At 41.0% G+C, this 21,213-nt stretch overlaps 1 protein-coding gene across 1 annotated transcript in view; it reads left to right on the top strand.

The window, feature by feature from the left end:
- adgrg6 (adhesion G protein-coupled receptor G6) overlaps positions 1–21,213 on the top strand; it is a 75,226-nt gene that overhangs the window by 36,413 nt on the left and 17,600 nt on the right. The window contains exons 8-27 of the mRNA XM_008397151.1: positions 1,588–1,635; positions 3,492–3,563; positions 3,773–3,880; positions 5,838–5,906; positions 8,677–11,712; positions 13,883–13,962; positions 14,402–14,448; positions 14,976–14,996; positions 15,072–15,205; positions 15,740–15,851; positions 16,821–16,891; positions 17,268–17,332; positions 17,418–17,542; positions 17,620–17,785; positions 18,340–18,483; positions 18,566–18,682; positions 19,423–19,468; positions 19,620–19,726; positions 20,168–20,295; positions 20,372–20,643. Coding sequence (XP_008395373.1) covers positions 1,588–1,635; positions 3,492–3,563; positions 3,773–3,880; positions 5,838–5,906; positions 8,677–11,712; positions 13,883–13,962; positions 14,402–14,448; positions 14,976–14,996; positions 15,072–15,205; positions 15,740–15,851; positions 16,821–16,891; positions 17,268–17,332; positions 17,418–17,542; positions 17,620–17,785; positions 18,340–18,483; positions 18,566–18,682; positions 19,423–19,468; positions 19,620–19,726; positions 20,168–20,295; positions 20,372–20,643 — 4,968 coding nt within the window. The remainder of the gene's footprint in view (positions 1–1,587; positions 1,636–3,491; positions 3,564–3,772; positions 3,881–5,837; positions 5,907–8,676; positions 11,713–13,882; positions 13,963–14,401; positions 14,449–14,975; positions 14,997–15,071; positions 15,206–15,739; positions 15,852–16,820; positions 16,892–17,267; positions 17,333–17,417; positions 17,543–17,619; positions 17,786–18,339; positions 18,484–18,565; positions 18,683–19,422; positions 19,469–19,619; positions 19,727–20,167; positions 20,296–20,371; positions 20,644–21,213) is intronic.

Below are 21,213 nucleotides of genomic sequence, written 5' to 3' on the forward strand. Positions count from 1 at the left end.
GTCCCCTGCTAAAGGACGGCGGAGTCCTCTATGAAATAGTTAAATTCCGCAAAGGACGGCGGAGTCCTCTATAGTTAGTTAAATTCCGCAAAGGACAACGGAAGTTTGTTTTTTTATTTTTATTTATTTTTTAAATTTCTCTCTTTCTCACTGTTTATTTCTGTTTTTATTTTAATTATGTAAAGCACTTTGAAATGCCTTGCTGCTGAAATGTGCTATACAAATAAAATTTGATTGATTGATTGATTGAACAAAAGAAACTCTGGTCCACCTATAAATCTAGGCGTCGGTTCGGTTGAAGTGAGCTCTGAATGCACATGTGAACGCCAAGTGGACCGGAGAAAGCAGGAAGCAGACTGTGGCGCAAGGCATTCTGGGTAAATAGAACCAAAACAGACATGTGAGACTAGAACGAGCAGGAGAAATGGATCGTGATATTTTACCAAAGACAAAAGAGAAATCCTACAGCCTCTAAAATCTGATGCTACTCCACTTGTGTTTACATGTGCGTCTTCTTCAGAGGTTTTCATGTCGTTTCCCGCAGTGGTTGTTGGTGCAGCGCCCCCACAGGAGAGAAGGTGAACAGGTTTTTGTTTCTGCTTGGTTGGTTTGACTCAGAGCAGAAATGCACCACAATGGAAACGAAACAAATGTTGAAACTCTGGTTCCAGTCAAACTGGGTCTGCAGGACCATCATGTGTAAACAGCCTTAGTGTCTCCTTCGATTTGTTTTTGACCAGAACCAGGAACTTAAGAGTAACTGAATAAGAACCTTTAATAGATTTTCACATTTGTTCTTGCATTGGATGGGATTTCATTTGTTGAAATGTGCCTCAGCTTTACGGTTTGTATAAATCTGATTTATTTAAGGCTGGTGTAGTTGGTTGTGCGTTGGATCATTTTATATATAAGAAAACAGGTCTTGTCTCTTTTTTTATTAAAAAAAATCAGCAGGCAGGATAGTTTTGTGCTCACAGCAACTTGCTTTGACAACCATCCAATGACGAAACCGTCTGCCTCTGAAACAGCCTCAACTCTGTGCGGCTGCCTGTCCTCCTACGGACGTGTCTGTGGATGTAGCGCCCGATGTGTGGGCTGCAGCTGCATTAAAATTCAGAAAGCTAGAGAACAAGAGGAGCCCAGAGTTTGGTCTCCATGCTGCTCTTGTGAGAAAAGAAAAAAAGTTTGAGTTTGTTCTTCACCACAAACTTTAAAAGTAGTGAAGAGTTTCATAGTATTTGCTCAGATGTTCCCTGTTCCTGCATGTTCAGATAAACTTGACGTCACAACAATGAGCTCTAGGAGGAACTGATGCTTGATGAAATCAGTACGGATGTTTGATCATAGGTTTTGTAACATACTGGGCTGATATGAACAACCAAGGTTTATTTCCATTTGCTTGTCATTTTGCGTTAGCTTAGCGATGTCTGTCTGCTCTTCAGTGGAGTTGCACAGTTAAAGGCTAACAAAGCTTTGTAAACTTCTTATATCAACTTTATTAGTTCATTCTTTAACTTCAGTTCAGGTGTACTTACTTTCCTTGTAGGAACAATCCAGGACTTATTCTGAACCGTTTGTCCCCTTCAGGTTCCAACCCGGCTACAGGCTGCGACCCGGGCGGACTGGGCTGCTCAGGTAGGAAAACTAAACGCACCTCCAATGCCTGTGCTGGAATTAAGAACCTTAAATCCTAATATAAAAATGTTTCTAATTTTATTTTACATGGGAAATATGTTTTATAGTATTTATTAATTCCTTTGTTTGTTTAATCAAATTAGAAATGTTTGCTAGATTCTGACTTAATTGGAACCTTTTTCCTCACATGAACCAACTTGTCCAAAAGAAGTAAAAATAAATAAATGGCTTGATAAATTAGCTAATGTGGCAAATATTTACTGCGACAGACTGGCGACCTGTCCAGGGTGACCCCGCCTCTCGCCCGAAACGTTGGCTGGAGATGGGCACCAGCACCCCTCCCGACCCCACTGAGGGAAAAAGGGTGCAAGAAAATGGATGGATGGATGGATGGATGGCAAATATTTAATAAAAATAATAATCAATAGTATTCATTTGACATTTTTATGGCTCACGTGTGAAAATTTTATCATCTAATAACATCAACACTGTGTATGTCACATGTGAACGTTTTCTAAGAGTTTTTATAGTTTCACATGTGCAACACAGGACTATATGTTCCCATGTGTTTTTCATTGTAATTTCAGGTTACTAAGAAGACAAATATCATTTTTTTCTAGATTTATTTTTAATATTCAAGGAGTTTTAAAGTTTTTATGAGTTCACTGTTTGCTGAGATTCAACTATAGCTGTGTCTATATTTGGGAATCACACAGGAAGTGGATCTCTTGACATTTTTCCAAGAACATCCTGTATTTTTGAGATTGTCTTTGGTACCACGTTCATCTGTAAAGACAGAATCAGAGGGATTCAAACCCTCAATCGACTTTCCAAGTTCCTCAGCCTGAAATCTGTGAAACATAAACCTCAGATGAACCTTTTTGTCAGGAATGCGATCATCCAGGAAGCTGCTGTCTGGATTCTGGACGTCTTAGGAGAACATTTCTAACCTCGGCTGTCACGTTGAGCGTCTGCTTTTCCCAAATCGCAAACTTTTTCTGGCCTCTGAGCTCTGCGAGTGCATCCATGCCCCTCCGAATGGGAGGAACTGCAGTTCAGTCCAAAATATTCAGACCCCTGCTGATACTGAAGTGAAAAGGATCACAAATCTGTCAAAAAATAATAAAAACAACGTAAAAGTGTTGGGGGATTTTGTAAAAATAAAAAAACATTTGGTGAAATTAAAAATTCACTGTGAATTTGAGCTGAACTGTACTTTCACTTCCAAAATCAAGCATTTTGTAGGAATCGATAAGCTTCGGGGTGATGATTGTCTTTGGCAGAAAAACATTTGTATATTCTCTCTGTTGGTTCTCTCAGGATCCCAAAATATGGCTGCCAGTTTGATGTCTTTAAATCAATTCAGTAACGTACAAAGGGAGTTAAAACTGAGTGTGTGTGGCTGGTTGGTGGACGGACGGATGGATTTGTTGTTTTGAGTGATGCAGACGTCAGCAGCATCTGTTTGTTCTACAGTTTCCTGCTGCTGTTTTCACTGCAGTCGCTTGTTATTTTTGCCTCTTCATCGTTTTGTACCTTTGCAGTTCTGGTTGTTGCATTTTTCACGTTTTCATTTGGGAAGTGGCGCCACCTTCACTGCCTCCAGCACCAATTAAAACCCATCAGGATGACGCTGCTGGCTGCTCCTCTTCTCTTTCTGCTGGCTTCTTACGGTTCCAATAGTTTCATAGAAACAGAAGAGCAGTAATGGTATTTAAAGAAACTTTTTGTAAGTTTCAGGAGGATTTGGCATCTGAGGACGGTAACGACTTGCTCCGTTTTTGGGACGTTGTTGATCTCCTTTTGCATCACATTTATCTTTCTGTGTTTTATCCAAACATCTGTACTTCCACCAGCTGCTTCCTCTCCCACCACCTCATCCACTGACTCCACTAACACCAGCCATGCTACTAACGCCATCTCCTACGGTAAGCAAACCTCATCCTGCCTTCCCAGTCATTCATTCCTACCCTTTCATTCTTGAGGTTGTCAGGGATTTTTTTTTTATATATTTTTGATGTTTTTTCAGTTGTAGACCCAGTTTCTCCTTCAGCTGGTTTAGAGAAATGGTCCCTTTCTAACCCTGTAGTGAGAACAGTGAGAATGTGTTAACACCAGCATCATTTGTCATCTCCAGCCTTCCCTCCTCCCATCCCCTCCACCTCCACCCCTAGCATGCCTCTAACCTCAGCCTTCATCACCAGCTTTAGCAGCAGCAGCACTTCCAGCTCCTCCTCATCCTCTGGTAAGCCTTCATCTGCTTTGCTGCGTCGTTGTTTGCCAGGACAGTCTTTGCTTATTGGATGTTTTGTATCAGGACATGATTATGGACCTTACCACAGGGACCGCGTTTCATTGGCTAATGCCCATTTCACGTCACAGCGCAGCTACGACGTGCGTGACCGTAAACACGTGGACCGGCAGAAAGGTTTTGCGTCTGGACTCGGAAAATAATGGTTCTCCACAGTCAGTGATGTATCTGCACAGGCGATGTCAGGTATCCTGGTCGTATTTGTGGAACTAAGCTAACTAACTAACTAAACTTCTCATTTATGGAGTCGTTTGTAAAGCTACACATGACTCCGCCTTTATTAACAGAAAAAAATGGGTAAATTGTTCAGTCATATTTTCACCATGTTGTTCATTCAGTTTTAAATGTAACGTGTTTCATTTATAAACTACACATTTAATTAGCAAGCAAAATATCTGGTTTACCAACTAAATATTTAACTTGCTAAATATTTAGCTTCAAACGAGTTAGCTTCAAGCTAACTTGAAACGAGTTAGCTTCAAGCTAACTTCAAACGAGTTAGCTTCAAGCTAACTTCAAACGAAGTTAGCTTGAAGCTAACACAGCAGGTTAGCTTGCTGTGTTAGCTTGAAGCTAACACAGCAGGTTAATATACTAACCTGCTGTGAAATACTCAACTTAAAATTGAATATTTAGCTCGCTTCATATTTAGCTCGCAACCTAAATATTTAGTTTGTAGTTGAATAATTTGCTTCAAACTACGTATGTAGTTGACTATATATTTTTTATATTTAGCTTACTGGCTAAATATTCAACCTCAAACTTACTGAACATTTATTTAACCAACTAGCATCTAAGTATTTTGCTTGCTAATTAAATATTTTTGAAGCTTTATTCAAAACTGTTATATAAATAAATTAACAACATGGTGAAAAATTAGTAGAAACTGAACCCACATTTTTTTCTTTGCAGGCTAAAAATAACCCAAATTATTAGTTTACTTTTGGACTATGTAACTTAACACCCTATACCAATTATCTATAGAAAGTAAGTCAAAATGTAGATAACATGGCACTTAGCTTTGCCACATCTGAATGACCTTCATGTATTTGAAATAATGACATTTCATGAGGAAACATCAGAGATGTTAAGACCTGGAGGAAACCAAAACTCATACAATTTTCTTTTCACTTAATGTATGTTTTATTCCAAAATGTCCTTTATGTCCTGGTACAAAACCTAAAAAACCGTATTTTCCACACTATAAGGCACCTAAAAACCTTCAATTTCCTCAAAAGCCGACAGTGCGCCTTATAATCCGGTGCGTCTTATATATGGACCAATATTGAGCCACAACAGGTCTAGCAGCTACGGTAAGCAGCCGCCGACTTCATTTTCCCCCGTAGAAGAAGAAGAAGTGCGCGGTGCATGCTGGGATAGTTGTCAGAACTCTGGTTTGTAATCTATTAACAAAGTTTGACTGACCTATCTACCTACCGACCTGATCATGAGGTCGTCTGCAGGTCATTTAGTGCCACGTTCTACACCAACATGCTGTGCGCGAACGGAGAACAGTGACCATCATCCGCCCACGTCCTGCGTGGAGCAAGGCTCTTCTCGCCGACCAGAGTCGGGATTGTTTTGTTGACATTCACTTTAGTGCAGCTCCATCTAGTGGATGCATAACGTAACTCCAGCCTCTACTGTAGTGTCTATTCTATGCTCCTTATAATGCGATGTGCCTTATATATGAAAAAGTTTTAAAATAGGCCATTCATTGAAGGTGCGCCTTATAATCTGGTGCGCCTTATAGTGCGGAAAATACAGCAACTAATTGGTTTCTTTCACTGGTGTGAAACTCCATCAGAGTTCAGAAAGGCTCCTGCTGCTTTGACTCAGTCTGGTTCTGTGATTTCTGTCACTGACTTGCCACCATGTTGTTGCTAATCAGCTTCTGCCTCCATCAACACCACCGCTACTTCGCCTCCATCCACCACTGCTTCCACCAGCAGCACACATGGTAAGGCAGATAGCCTCATCAGCAGCATCCATCAGTAAAACACACTGACATGAAAACAGAACCATTAAAACCTGACTAACATGAACAAATAGATAGTTTTCTTACAGTTTATAGCAGCTGTGGTGTGAAGGAGACTAACCTGCTGTGATGGTTTCACTTCCCTGTAGCTGAACAGACAACCAGCATCACTGCAGCCGTTTCATCTGCTAGCACTAACCATGCAGATACTAACAGCACAGCGCTCGGTAAGAGCAACATTAACACCAAACTGTCTGCAGAATTGATGCACAAAAGCATGAACAGTTTTTACATTTTGGGATTTAAAACTTTCCAAACCAACCTGGACCTATGAGAGAATGTGTTTAATTATGTTTTTTATTTTCACAACTGATCGGAAAACTGTCTGAAACCACTAAAACATAACCTTTCTGACAGCAGAGAGTAGGCCAACGTTTTATTTACATTTTATTAGTTTATTTAAAACGGGGACAATGTGCAAAAACATGAATAAAAGATGCTTTTCACCAGATTTAGCTTAGCAAGCAGGTGAGTTAATAAAACAGTCAAATACCATAAAACATTAAGTCTCTATATTCCCTACATACGATCACAAGGTCATAAAATGTTATTATAAATGGTGCTAAATGCCAGACTTCTGCTCTGTAATCTTTAATGTCACGATTGCTCTGCTGGTCATTTCCTGACTTTACAAGAAAAGTCTGTCAGGTTGGTGGAAAGTTTAAGACTTTCTGGGAGTTTGTTCCATTTTGTAATGCCTTTGAGGGAAAAGTTTGTCTGTGGAAATGCTGAGCTGCCTTTGACCTGAAACCCGTCTCACATTTACCAAAAACATCAGCAGCTGGTTTAATACAACAGAAAACTAACTTTGTCTACCAGATAGAGATCAAGCTAACAGTAAAACATGGTGGAAGTAGCATGGTGATCTGGGGATAAGTTGCTGCTTGTAATTAATGGAATCATGAATTTGGATCTTTAGATTGTGAAATTAAACTTATATTTTGCATTATTACAATGATTTAAAATGCATCTCAGTAGTTTAAAAAGTGGCCTAATCAAAGTCCCGAGCCAGAATTCCTCAAATGTCATCCAGAATCCCTGCACACTGATGTAGAAAACTCTTTTCCTGCTCCCAAACCGTTTGATGACAGCTGTGGTCATCGACTGTAGAACAAAAATGACTTTTTCACACATGACCAGGTTGGTCCAGACAGACAATTACTTCATTTCAAAAAATGCATTTTGTGTTTACTCTGTCTGACATAAAGATTAGTCTGACCTGAACCATGAAGGTGTGACAAAAGAATCAGTACAGAGCTGTAAACGGCTGGTGTTTTCCACCCAGGCGGTTCTGGTACCAGGACATTGCTGGTGTTGCTTCTAAAGTAGTTTCCACATCCTGCAGAGACACGTTTCAGTCTCTACTCTCACACTAACAACATTTCTGCTAATAAATACTAGAGTTTAGTGATGCAGGGAGATTTTGACTCAAATCAGGACCAAGTTGTTCTTGGCACCTGGACATATTTCAGACCTTGCAGGACAATGGCTCTGCCCCACCTCTGCTTTGAAATGCATCATTATTCTGTTTATTGGACATGAAATCGTTTTTATTCAGGAGGAAGTTACACAAACCTGAGCACCAGGTGGAAAAGTGACATCTAATGAGGCTAAACAGGACAGATTGGACACATTTGCATTGGAAACAATAAAATTTATGTTATTTTTACTTCTTAATACTTTAGCAAAACTTGTTTGATTTCACTAACAACCTGCATGTCTTAATTACACATAAAATGACGTCAAACTTGACTTTTACTTATTTTGATTCAAGATTTAATCCTTCAAATCAACAAATACACATTTAGCATTAGGTAATTAAATATTTTCTTTAAATATGAGTTCCTGTTTTTGTATTAAAATACCTACATTTTCCCTGCTCAGCAGATGGATGGATGGATGGATGGATGGATGGATGGATGGATGGATGGATGGATGGATGGATGGATGGATGGATGGATGGATGGATGGATGGATGGATGGAGCAGCAACTTTAAATCATTTTCATCAACAAACAAGATAAAATATCAATATTTTATATACTTATTTTTGATCATTTTATCATGTAGAAGATTCATTAGAGAAACACATTAAATCAATACTTTGTTTCCATAGTAACTGAAACCTGAGAGCCTTAAAACATCTTTCAAATTCCTCCAGATTGCGTAGGAACCTTGTGATTTTCAGACATGCTGCCCAGTTTCTGTTAATTTAGTGACTTAATTTTCAATCACATATTTACTAATTTCATCTTCCTGCTCTTCTTTATCTTTTAACCACCCTCTTTTCTAGTTTCTTCCTTCGTTTCTTCACCTGGCCTTCTTCCAGGGACGACTCTCCAGCTGCCGTTTCTAACCACCAACCATCCGTCGACTAACAAAGCCGATGTTTCTTCTCTGGGTAACAAACCAACTGCATGTCCTGTTAGCATCTAAACTCCTCAGGTTCTGAATTTCTATCCAGTCTTCAGACCTTCTGTGTTCTTTATTGCTCTAAGATTTAATAAACTTTAAATCATGCATGGGATTCGTGGATCAATCGGCTGAATTTCTGGTTTCAGATGCTCTTGGTTTATGTCATTGGTTTTAATGTACTTTGCAGGTATTTCTTTTGCTTAGAAATGCATTTATTTATTTAATCTAACCTGCTTTTTCACTGCAATGCTTCCTCCTTTGATGCTGCAACCCAACAGTGGAGAGGACTTCTGCAAAATACCCCAATTCTCCAAGACCCAAACATAAAACTCTAGTTGGTGGATTAACTCCTGGAAGAAACTTTGGACTTTTTCAAACAATCAGAAGAACCCGGCGTGCGTTATCGTCCAAGCCTCGTTCTCTAACGTCCAGTCAGTTCAGTCCTGCAGGTCAAGACTCCAGGCCTCCAAAGTCACAGCATCAGCCCAGAGTTATTGCTCCAGCCCCAGGTCCAGCTTCCCCAGTGGATCCATCACGCCCACAACCCCCCGCTGCCTTCCGGGGTCCGGCTTCCTATCACAGCCCCAAACACTCCCTGGGGTTCATCTCGACCCCCCTGAGGAAAAGGCCGAGAGGAGGAAGGCGACCAGCTGCCACCCGAGCAACCCCCAGCAGGGTGGAGGTTCGTGTGACAAAACCTTCCCCTCTAAAACCCGGACTGAAGTCGACAGCCAGGCCTTCCTCTAGGAACACATCTCCCACGTTGGGAAATCAGCCCAACAGTTTGATTTCCACAGCAAAGTCTTCATCTTCCACCCGTAACACCACAACAGTCAAGACCCCCACAACCAGTCGAGACTCTGAAACTCTTCTTGCACCCATACCATCACGGGCCTCGTCTCCACGGCAACATAAAGGTGAGGTGTCATCATCGTCAGGGCTGAGTAAGAGAAAGAGCAAACCTGTAGCGCCCCCTTGGTTCCCTCTGAGCGTCAGCGGTGGGGATTTCCTAACGAGGAACTGGACGGATCCTCTGGAGTACTCTTCAGGATCTGACATGTTCATGTATGATGTGGGTGACATGTACGAGTACGATGCCGTTTCCTCCCAGGAAGAACTTCCTGCCAGCTCTATAACAAGAGTCACTCTGAAAGAAGGCGGTGCTAAAGAAATCTCTCCAAATAGCACGAGTCTGATTGAACCAGAGTTTGATGAACGACTCGCGGTTCAACCGTCGGTGTCTTTAACAGCAGCAGCCTCGCCCTCTGCTGGTGTTTCTCTGGAGGTTCCCCTGAAGCAACTTGTTGCTGTTTCTGTCTTACAGCAGAAACCCAACAGCACTCCTGATTCCTCTCTTTCTGTGGAACAAACTGGGTATCTTCAAATAACTTCATCTGACGAAATTCATCCCTCCCCTGTTTTTCTCTCCCTCTTCCTCGCCTCTCTTCATCCTCCATCTTCCCCACCGTCCCTTTTGGGTCCCACTGAGCCACCCTCTGTCTCCTCCAGCAGCTTCCCTCCTCTTCTCCACCTTCATGCTTCTCCTTGGGTGTCAGGAACCTCCCATCCTTCTGGTGTACCACTTCCGTCTCCAACCTCAACCCTCCAGATGGGATTTGACCCCAGAAATCCATCTGTGTTATCACATCCTCTCCTTTCCGATTCCATCTCTGAATCCCAGATCCTGTCTGGTGTTGGTTCACTCTTCCCTGAGTCCTCTCTGTCTTCTGAGGAAAGATTATCCAATGTATCAGAAATTGACTCTAAATCAGACCCATTAAGTGTCTCAGATGGAACTCCTTTGAACAAATTCTTAAGTGGGATTAATCCTGTTTCTTCGGAGAATTTGTCGGAGATTTTGAGGCCAATCACTCCGTCACTGCGTTCGTTCTCACTCCAGTCTGATCTGAGAGATTTAAAGGATGTAAATCTGTTTCCAGATCAGTCTCATCTCACCCCAGCTCGGCTTCCTGCTTCCTTGTCGTCTTCGCTTTCAGATATTTTCCCTCCTGTCTTAAGCAACAGCCTCAGGACGTCGTCTGAGACGCCTCCTCCTTCTGTAGGGACCTCAAAACAAATCATAGGGAATCCTGCTCTTTTTCTGGCCCAAACATCAGCAGCTACCCCTCAGGTGGATCACGATGACCCATTTATTCAGTCTTCGGTTCCACTGACAACACATCGCACAACCGCCAGAGCACAGCTGGGAATCCCGGCTCCTCTGCCAAATAACTCACACCGGATTCCAAGCTTAGCACACACACATCAGCCTCTTTCTCCCTCTGTTCCTCACATTCCTCCCCCTGCATCCTTCCCCTCTCCCCCCACTCTTGCCTCCAGCAGGGCGACATTAGCAACCGTCAGCGTGACAGAAGCAGAAATTGGCTTTCTGTCACCCACTCGACCCGCAGCGGCGTTCCTGAACAAACACTTCCAGACCCCACACCGAGCCGACATGCAGCCTTTTGAGCTCTCTTTCTCCCTCTCTGGGAAACAATCTTCCACACTCTCTGGAGATGAATGGGAAGCCATTCCCTCGCAGCCTTCGCTTCCTGCCAGAGACGCTGACAGTGACGGAGTTGACTCTCATCCTGCAAACGGCTCCCTGAAAGCAGACGCCTCCAGAATTGATTCCATGTTTGATCTTGCAGATGTCGCTCCGAAGATGCTTCCTGCTGAAGAGCGAGTCTCTGAAGTCGGAGTGAGTTCTACGGCTGAGAGCAGGAGAGACGGGATGCAGGAAGCTGCAACAGGTCGTTTGATTGCTGCTTCTAAACACACAAACAATCCAAGCATGATGGATGCATCTCAGCAAATCGCTTCTGCTGTTACCCCAACTCTCCTGCCATCTTCCGACCCCAATCCAGCAGCTTCCAGGTCCCCCACCAGCTCTTCCATCCATGCCCCAAATCAAGACGGCATGTCCGGGCTTAAAGAGCTTTCTGTTTCCGCTATCGCAGACTCAAGAAACATCTCCAGCATGAATAAAGACATCATTCTGATGCTCAAAGACGCCCCTCTGCAGCCAGCCGAAGTGACAAACTCCACACGGCCCAAAAATGCTTCTGAAGATTCCAGTGTTTTAGAAGAACCAGCTGTTGCAAAGCCAAACCCGGCTTCAGATCCGAACCTGTGGAACCACGGAGTTTTCCTAAAACCATCTGCAGCTGCAACCACTTCCTCCTCCTCCTCCTCAGCTGCTCCACTCAGAGACCCGAGTCCGACCAGGCTGCGTCCCGCTCTGAGCGCTGATTCCTGCCACTGCAAACTCACCTTTGATTTTCCGTGTCTGTGCAGAGAGTCATCAGGGAACAGTATGTTCAAACCGTAGCTGTAGACCGTCGGAGAAAACAATCACGTGTAGAAACCTCCTTCTGATTGGATCAAGCCTTAAAATCTGGGAGTTTTTGCTCAGTTTGATAAAAGGGGTACATGTTAGATTTCTTTTTAAGGTGGTTGGGCTTTTCTGTAGAACAACGAACCTTTAATCATATAAATCAGTTCAATCTTCTTGATCACATCGAGTGTCGTTTGTAAAGTTACACAATCAAACATTAAAATCATGAAAAAATTAACGGGCGTCAATTTTACAGCCATATTTTCACCATCATTAATTCATTCATTTACAAATGTCAGTTTCAATATAAACATTTAATTAACAGACTCAGTATTCAAGTCAGACTAAGTATTTAACTTCAAACTAAATAAATGGCGTGCTAATTATTTAGTTTATTTAGCTATTCATTTAGTTGGCTCTAACATTTAGCTACATATTTAGTTTATAAACCAAATATTTTTACTACCCAGAGTTGACTAAATATTTAGCTAACTCTAATACTTAGCTAAATATTTCGTTTTTAGATTAAATATTTTCAAACTAAGTGTTAGTCTACAAATATTTAGTTTATAAACTAGATATTTAGTGTGCTTGAAGTATTTATTTTTTAGTTAAAGTTACTTTGTAACAAAATATTTACCTCAAAGATAAATATTCAGTTTGTAGCCGAACTTGTTTTTTATTTATATTGAAACTGACATTTATAAATGGTGAAATGTATAAATTAGCTAAATAATCTGAATTACTGCTGTTCATTTTTGACTGTGTAACAAACGGCGCCGTTTGGAGTTTCGCTGATTGGTTTGCTGTGATTCTGGGTCCATTCTAAGGCCTGAGCCGTCCAATCAGGCTGCTGTGTTGGTAGTTCTAGTTTAAACGCAGGTATCAGACGCTTTTTTTTAAAATTTTCTGACACTTTTCCTCAACAGTTTCAGTCCTCGTCTTTTAGCGAAGTCCATCCTGCTCTCTGGGGGAGAACTTCCTGCTCAGCTGCTCGGATTCTGAGTCCTCATCAGAAATCCCTGTGCAGTTTGCAGGCTCTCCAACCAGACACAATGTCTTCTGTTAGGGCCTCAAACTAACAACTGTAGATGTGAGAGAGACACCTAGTGGCTGCTGTGAAGCATAGCAGGAGATGGAGCGAAGCACTAAACCCGCTGGGGCTCAAAGAAAACAATAAATACTGTTAATAAGATTAAATATCTCTGAATATTTATTTCAGTTCATCAAACCAGAAATACTCCTGATGAAAATATACAAAAATATTTAGAGTAAAACTAATGTAACTGTTGCTAAAATGCCTTTTATTGAAGGACATTCTCTTTTTGGATTCATATTTAGATTTTTTTAACATTCATCCAAAGAAAGTGGCAAAAATTATTCAGTTTCTAAATGTGCAAACCTGCCAGAAGAATATTAATAAAAAACTCATTTTTAGGTCTTTATTTTGAATAAAAATGTTAAATTGGGGGATGATTTCCCTTCTACTCCTCAGTTAAGTCAAACTCCATCTACTGCTGGTAATTCTGTCTGTCTGCAAGACATCATCTTAATCTGCTGAACTTCCCGTTGCCCTCTAAACCTGCACAAATTAGCTGATCAGATTATTTTCCATCTCATCAACCAGCAGATTCTCGTCTAAATTTGCAGGTTTTATCTGTACGAACCCGGAAATCTGGGATCAGTGCAGCAGTCAAATCCCACCGGCGAGAGATGAAAATAACCTCAGACTTTGGTTAAAAACCTTTAGCTTTCCGCAGACAGTTGGATCATCTTTCAGGCAATCAGAAGGTTATCTGCATCGCAGTGATGTGAGTTTATTCACCCAAATGAATTGATCTCCCTCCGTTCACGTGTTGCTGAATACATTCTCTACTTTACGCTCAGTTTGAATGCAAACGATCAAGACTGGGGGAAATTGGGCTGAAAGGTTGAAAACCTGTAAAAGATTTAGGAAGCTAGCAGCGTCACTGATGAAAAAGTTGCAGTTGAGAGCACTTTTCCTGCTCAGCAGTTCACTGGAGGTTAACATGCCTCTGCTGGCTCTGAGTGCTTGATCCATCTCCTGCTGTGAGGCGCAGAAACAGGAAGGTCTCCACTTGAATGAAAAGCTCTGACTGGGACGTCGTTTTCCTGGTTTTTTGCAGACGGTTTGTTCTACCGGGTTTCCTTCACGGTGGAGTCTGAGCTCAGCCAGCAGGCGGTGCAGCGAGCCGTAGCGCTCTGGGTAAGACGGGAGAAATGTTCCCACAGTTTACCCTGGGAACGGCAGAAAGAGCTGAACTGACGCTTCATCAGTACGGAACAGCATCTGGGCCAAAAATAAAAAAAACATGACTTCCTCTCAAAGTTATGACTTCTGACATTAATCTTAATATTCTGAATTTTATCTCAGAATTTTCACTTTAAGCAAAATTCACACTCTTTTCTCAGAATTCAAGCTTTAATCTCAATTTATAACATTTCTGAGAATTCTATTTCTTAGATTTTTAGCTTTTCTCTGAATTCTGACTTTAATTTCAGGATTCTGTCTTTTTTTCTCAGAATTGTGACTTTTGACCTCAGAAGTTTGAAGTCAGATTTTTTTTTATTTCTTCTTCTGAACATCAGTTCTCATCTGTTTGTAATCTCTGGCTGCTGAGTGATCAACGTGTTTCTTCTTGCAGATTAATCAAACATTTCAGAACTGGACACATTCTCTGGATTATATCAGGTAATTCTGCAAACTTTTTTTGTCTTACAATCCAACACAAGCTGGTTTCATTGGTGCAGTTTTGTATTTTATTCTATTAAAAAGATCATATATGAGTAATTTCTCCTGTGAGGCCTTCAGGATGGTTTAAAACATTTTATTCACAGGTTTACTATCGTCTCCACGGTAACACCCAGTGTCCTTTACGTCATTAGCTTGAAGTAAACTATTGAGTATCCAACTAAAGGGATAATAAAAAGGAAAAAGTTTCTATTTTTCTGATTCTAATTGCGCCAGGATTCTCTGTCTGTAGCTACTGCTGCCATCTAGTGGACGTTCACTAAAACTACAGTTGAACGTCAAAAGAAAGATGAATAATTGTCTTAAAAAATATCTAAAAACAAATGTTGTAAAGAGAAACATTGTAAAACAATTTAGATTCAAACACTGTTTATTACTAAAAGGCTAAATGTTTTTATTTGTACTTTATCTCATGTTCCTTGAAGTAACTTGTTTCTGCTGTTTCTTTATTTTTATCCGTTTTCCAGAGTTCAGCAGGACGGTAACAGGTAAGTGTGTTTTAGCTTCAGAGCTTCAGCTCCAGGTGATGATCAGCTTGAATCTGAGCTGCTGTTTGGTCTCAGTTTCACCTGCCAGGTGCTGCTGCTGATCACCAACGAGAGTCTGGGTGAAGCCGACGTGTTGGGTCAGCTGATCGACAACCCGGCCGGCACCAGCCTGCTGGGCCAGGCTGCCGACATCAACGTTCACCAGATCGGTCAGGAATGAGTTCAGATCCGTCAAACTGGAAACTCTGAGTTTAGATATTTGTAGGAAAAAACAGAATGAAATAAAAAATAAAAACTTTCCTTCTGTGAATTTTCACTTTATTTTTCTTCATGGAACTCATTATAACGCCACAATATGTAATAACGTAATAAAACATCATTAAACCACATTATATAATAATGTAATGACATCCTGGAACACATTTTTGCTCTTTTTTTATTAGAAATTATAATGTGCTGATGAGGCACATTATGAAATAAACAATCTTAAACTGTTTGTGTTCATCCTAATTATCTATCGTGTAGATTATTTAAGTTGAAACCGTGATTAATACCAAATGTTGGTCATTTATTTGAGTTTTCAGACTCGTATGTTGTTTAATAAGGCAAACAATTCAAAATACATTCAGGGATTTTCTTACATTCTGCATAGAGTATAATATAATAATGATTAATGATGTTTTGTTACATTTTAAAGCCTTATTTTATTACATAACTGTGTGTATCTGTACCATGTTTGACAGAGAACTGCCCAGAGGACATCAACCTCCACTACCTGTGGCCTGAGGCCAAACCCAGAGTCACTCACTTCCTGCCCTGCTTCCCCAACAAGGACCAGAGCGCCTCCAGAACCTGGTAAAAAACAAAGTACTGCAGTTGGGCTGAAGTCAAGCTTTGTTTCTGATTTTTATCACAGCATGTGGTATTTTGGGGGTATTTCCTTTGCTCAACCTTCGTCTGATCAGATTTTTAAAAATCTCACCTCCTTCTGCTTGTTTTAAATGTTGAACAGTCCCACAGCATAATACCACCACCCCCGTGTTTCACATTCTTTTAGGAAGCTTCATCAGTTTGTTTTTTCCCAATTCTGATGTTTTTCTTCATATAAAGAGTAAAAAACTTTTGTCTTGACACAAAAGCCCAGAAACATAAAGAATAAACTAAACGGATGTCAGATGTTTGGTTTTATCACTGTTGTGTTTTTCCTTCTGGAAGTTTTTAATCACTTTTGGAGCGAAGTCCAGTTCGTGGTATCGTTTCTGTGCCGCCATGTTTTCTCCTCTTGTCACAGTTTATCTAATCGCTCTGAACTTTACAAGAAAGCGTGAAACCTCGTAAAGCTTAAGGAACCATAATCTCATTAATTGGAAATCATTTTATCTTCTCTGAAGTTTAGGATGAATTTTAAGCAGAACCGTCCGGATCCGGGTCGCTGGAGAACATTTCAATCTGATTAGCTTCACTTTGAGACGTTTCATTAATCACTGCTGGCTGAACAAAGACGCTCAGCTCTGATTGTTAATAGGTTCACTTAAAAAGCCGATATAGATAAACTCTTAGTGATTAAACTCTGACGACAAACTGTTGATTATTGTTTCCAACGCAGATAACAGTGTTTGTATTTACCGTAATTCATGTTTTCTGTTATTGGTTCACTTTAAAGAACGTGTTATAACAGACTATATAATAATTAGATGTTTGTTTTGTTCTCCTGCTGAATGATTATGACAGAGTCGGACATATTTTGATGTCAAACAGGTAAAATTTTCTCTTATGTTTCAACACAAACCGTCACATTTAACCAGTTTTTGTCTCTTTTCCCAGTTTGATCAACCCAGAAACCTTCCAGTCTCTCTGGTCGACTGCAAACCTCACCAACTGCTCAGTCACTGCAGGTAACATTTAGAAATAAAAATATAACTGTCCAAAGTTTATAAAAGCTTTCATTAGCTGAGTTTATCTGAAATTTCCTTAATGACCTTGAAAGGATTTAAAGAAATTTTTAAAAAATGTCAAATGCATTTTAGGTTTGGCTGAATTTGGGATAAATTCATTTTCTGAAGAATAAAATCCAGAAAATTATTTCGATACAAAATTGTATTAAGTCTTAATTTGTGCATTAATTTAATTTATATTAAAAAAAGTCTCATCTGGCGGCTTAAATGAACATGAATCTGATTAAGTGCAGATCAATAGATAACATTAGATTTAATCATGTTTCCACATTAACCCTTAAGGACCATGAATTTGATGTAATGTGTGTTTTTGTAGAAAATGCAGCAGGCGTGGCGGAGCAGCTGGCAAACTTCACCAAGAACACTCTGTCCACGGAGGAGGTGGGACTTCAGACTGAAAACGCATCAGAATCATGATGAGAACAAACCGAACCTGCTGGTTGTTTTCCTTCCTTTTGGGCTGCAGGTCTCTCAGGTTGTGACGAAGGTCCAGGAGCTGGTCAGCGTCGCCAAGATCGACACGGCGGTGGCCGGATCAGTCGTAAACATCATCTCTAACGTCATGGTCAGCTCGGAGAAAGCGTCCAACATGTACGTCGTCCTGATCGTATCATCAGATCCACACACCTCTGCTGAGGAACCTCAGGTTTGACCTTTTTCTCCTGCAGAGCTCTGAAAGCTGTGGACGATCTGGCTAAGAAGGTGGAGTTTGATGGTGCGTCGGTGCACATCAACTCTAAAAACCTGGCTCTGGGCGTCCTGGCGCTCGACTCCAGATCCTTCAACGGGACGTCATTCAGCGCCTTCTTCCCTCCAAACTCCTCCAACCCCAAGGTAACCGTCACGGAGGGCGAGTCCCCGCAGGAAGAGCACGTTCTCCTGATCAAGCCTCTTCCAAAGTGCTGATTTGTTTTCTTTCTTATAAATCAACATAATGAGAAAAGCCTCGGGCTGCACAGTGGCGCAGTTGGTAGAGCTGTTGCCTTGCAGCAAGAAGGTTCTGGGTTCAATTCCCAGTCTTTCTGCATGGAGTCTCCATGTTCTCCCTGTGCATGGTGGGTTTTCTCCAGGTACTCCGGTTTCCTCCCACAGTCCAAAAACATGACTGTCAGGTTAATTGGCCTCTCCAAATTGCCCCCAGGTGTGAGTGAGTGTGTGTGTGCATGGTTGTGTGTCTCTGTGTTGCCCTGCGACAGACTGGCGACCTGTCCAGGTGACCCCGCCTCTCGCCCGGTATGCTAGCTGGAGAGGCACCAGCACCTCCTGACCCCATTAGGGGACAAAGGTGTAAAGAGAATGGATGGATGGAGAAAAGCCTCTTAAAATAGGTGTATATGTTGTTTTTATTGTATTTCTTCCTTTTCTGACTTGAGTCCTTCCTGTGTCAGATCGAGTTCGACCGGACAGCCAACCCGCTGGCTCAGGTCACGCTTCCCGCCTCGCTGCTGTCCGGCGTCTCTGCGGACGTCTTCAGCCGCTCGTCTCTGTCCAGGATCAACTTCATGTTCTTCAGCAGCCCCAGCCTCTTCATGGTAGGACGGCAGGGCTGAGCTTCGTCGGTGAGGACGAGGGGAGCAGCAGGTTCACGTGTCTCTGTCTGTGTTTCGTCCCCAGAAAGAGCAGAAAGGTTTGTCTCTGAACAGCTACGTGGTGTCCAGCAGCGTCGGGAACATTTCCATCACGGACCTGCAGGATCCGGTGAAGATCGAGATCGCACATCTGTCTTACCAGGTGCATTTATTTACTGCAATTATTTTTACTTTATGCTTCTTTATTTTTTACCCTATTTATACTTTTTTTCATTTTAAATATTTCTTGTGATTTATTTTTTTTGCAAATATTTTATTCTGAACCAGTTGGCTGCAAAATTTGAGTTATTAGAATTAATTTTAATTTGTATTTTATTCCATTGTTGGTGTTTTAATTATGTTAATTAATTCTAGTTGCCTTTATTTTATTCTCAAATATTGTTTTTGTTTGTTTTGCTTTTCTATGCTGTGTTTGTTTTATTAAAGCTGAATATTCTTTTTGTCTTTATTTTACATTTTCTGTTTTTATTGTTTATTTTAATTAATAATGGATCAGTCTTTGTTTTTATTTATTCACTCAAAATGTATAATTTTGCTGTGATTTTTTTTTTTGGTTCATATTTAAGTGTTATATTTCAAAACCAGACTCTGTGAACAGGTGATTGATTTAATCATTATGAACATTTTCAAGCTGAATTCCTAAAAGACATGTTCTTTTATTTCTTCAGTAATTTATTTGGTTTTGGTTTTAATGTCTCATCTAATTTTTAAAATGATTTTTATTTAAATTCAACTCCTTTTTGTGGTTTTCATTTATCAATATTCCGTCTCAGTGCGTTTTTCAGACATTTTTTCCCTTCAGGTTTGGAGTATAAATGAAAATGTTACTCTATTTTTGTATTTTATTTTTTTGTTGAGCTGTTTCTTCCCGTTTCCTGCCAGGCGTCGTCGCGTAGGGAATGTGTTTTCTGGGACTTCAGCATGAACAGTGAGTCGCTTCAGTTTTATCTTTTCTGCTTCATATTCAAATATTTCTACTTGCTGTTAAGCTCCAGAACAAATCATATTAAGAAAACTATCTAATTTTATTTAATAATGATAAATGAATCAACAGCTTTAATCTGTTTGCTCGCCACCAGGGGGCGATGGAGGCTGGAATAACCGCGGCTGCAGCGTTTCTAAAGAGTCGACCTCCAGCAGAACCATCTGCCTCTGCAACCACCTGACCCACTTCGGCATCCTGATGGTGAGACGCATCACAGACTGGGATCAGGACGCACCTATCAGACGTCGCTGTTCACATTCACAGCTGTTTCCTCAAACAAACATAAACATTACAAACAAAAAGAAAAGTCCTGCAGCCAGAAGTCAGAGTTAACGTTGTGAGCATATAAATCTTACCTTCTAACCTCAGACTTCATTCTGAAAACAAAATCACATCTTTCATCTTCCTGGCCTGTGAGGATGTTTGAGAACATTCCAGTGGATTCTTGAGGTCATTTAATGTCTCAAACATTAAGAAACATTTCTTTAGTTAAGAAATGTTTCTAAAAATAGTGAGCAAAACAACTAAACTCACAAAGGCAGAAGCAGGCTGGAGTTCTGTTTGTGTTCCAACTCGAGCCTGGAAAATAAACCAGCAGTGAAAAGAAATCCTGAAGAGTTTTCTGTCTCTGACTCCCTGCAGGACATTTCCCAGACTTCCTTTATAATCGATCCAGAGAACAAGAAGGTCCTGACGTTCCTGTCCTACATCGGCTGCGGCATCTCGGCCATCTGCTCGGCTGCCACGCTGCTCACCTACATCGCCTTCGAGTGAGTCCAGTCGCCGGTTGGAGTTATAACCACCATTCACAGAATCAACTAAACGTTCTTTTTTCCATCCTCCCAGGAAACTGCGACGGGATTATCCGTCTAAGATCCTGATGAACCTGAGCACATCGCTGTTGTTCCTCAACATCGTGTTTCTGTTGGACGGCTGGCTCGCCAGTATGGTCTACAGCGAGGGGCTGTGCATCTCTGCAGCCGTCCTGCTGCACTACTTCCTGCTGACGTCCTTCACCTGGATGGGCCTGGAGTCGGTGCACATGTACATCGCTCTGGTCAAAGTCTTCAACACCTACATACGCAGATACATCCTCAAGTTCTGCATCGTGGGATGGGGTGAGCTCTTTATGTTTTATAGGCTTATGATTCATTGAAAGTTGAGATGTGACCAACCGGTGCTGATTCTTGGAGTTATGTGATGTGCAAAAATAAAAAAGCCGCTTCATTCTAGTGCAAAAACTTAGCAAGAAACGGCTTTGTTTTCTAAACTGATGTATTTTTGTTAACCAAACGTATTTTTATAATTCTTGTTAGTGGAAACGCAGATATTAGTAGTTTTTTTCCAGATCTGCCTTAAAAACTATTAACTATATTTATTCCATTTTAGTTGAGCGTGACTAAGTCTGTTTTTCAGTAGAGTTGGTAAAGATGTGTTCAGATCTAGTGGCATTAAAATTACAGCAAAAAAACAGGCTAATAAATGAGAAACAAACTTAAATGTTCTGTTAAATTTGTCACTGAAAGTTTCATACAAAGAAAAACACAAAACTCCATTTGCTGTAGTGCCATTTAAACCGTTTCTAAACTGTTGGGTGAGGAGGCCAGTTCAGCTTTAACCTGATCCCTGAGTGCCCAGGCCCAGTCCTGGTTCCTCCCAGGTCCAGGCCTGGTTCCTCCCAGGTCCAG

This window comes from Poecilia reticulata, linkage group LG21 (genome assembly GCF_000633615.1).
Source record: "Poecilia reticulata strain Guanapo linkage group LG21, Guppy_female_1.0+MT, whole genome shotgun sequence".
NCBI classification, from domain to species: Eukaryota; Metazoa; Chordata; class Actinopteri; order Cyprinodontiformes; family Poeciliidae; genus Poecilia; species Poecilia reticulata.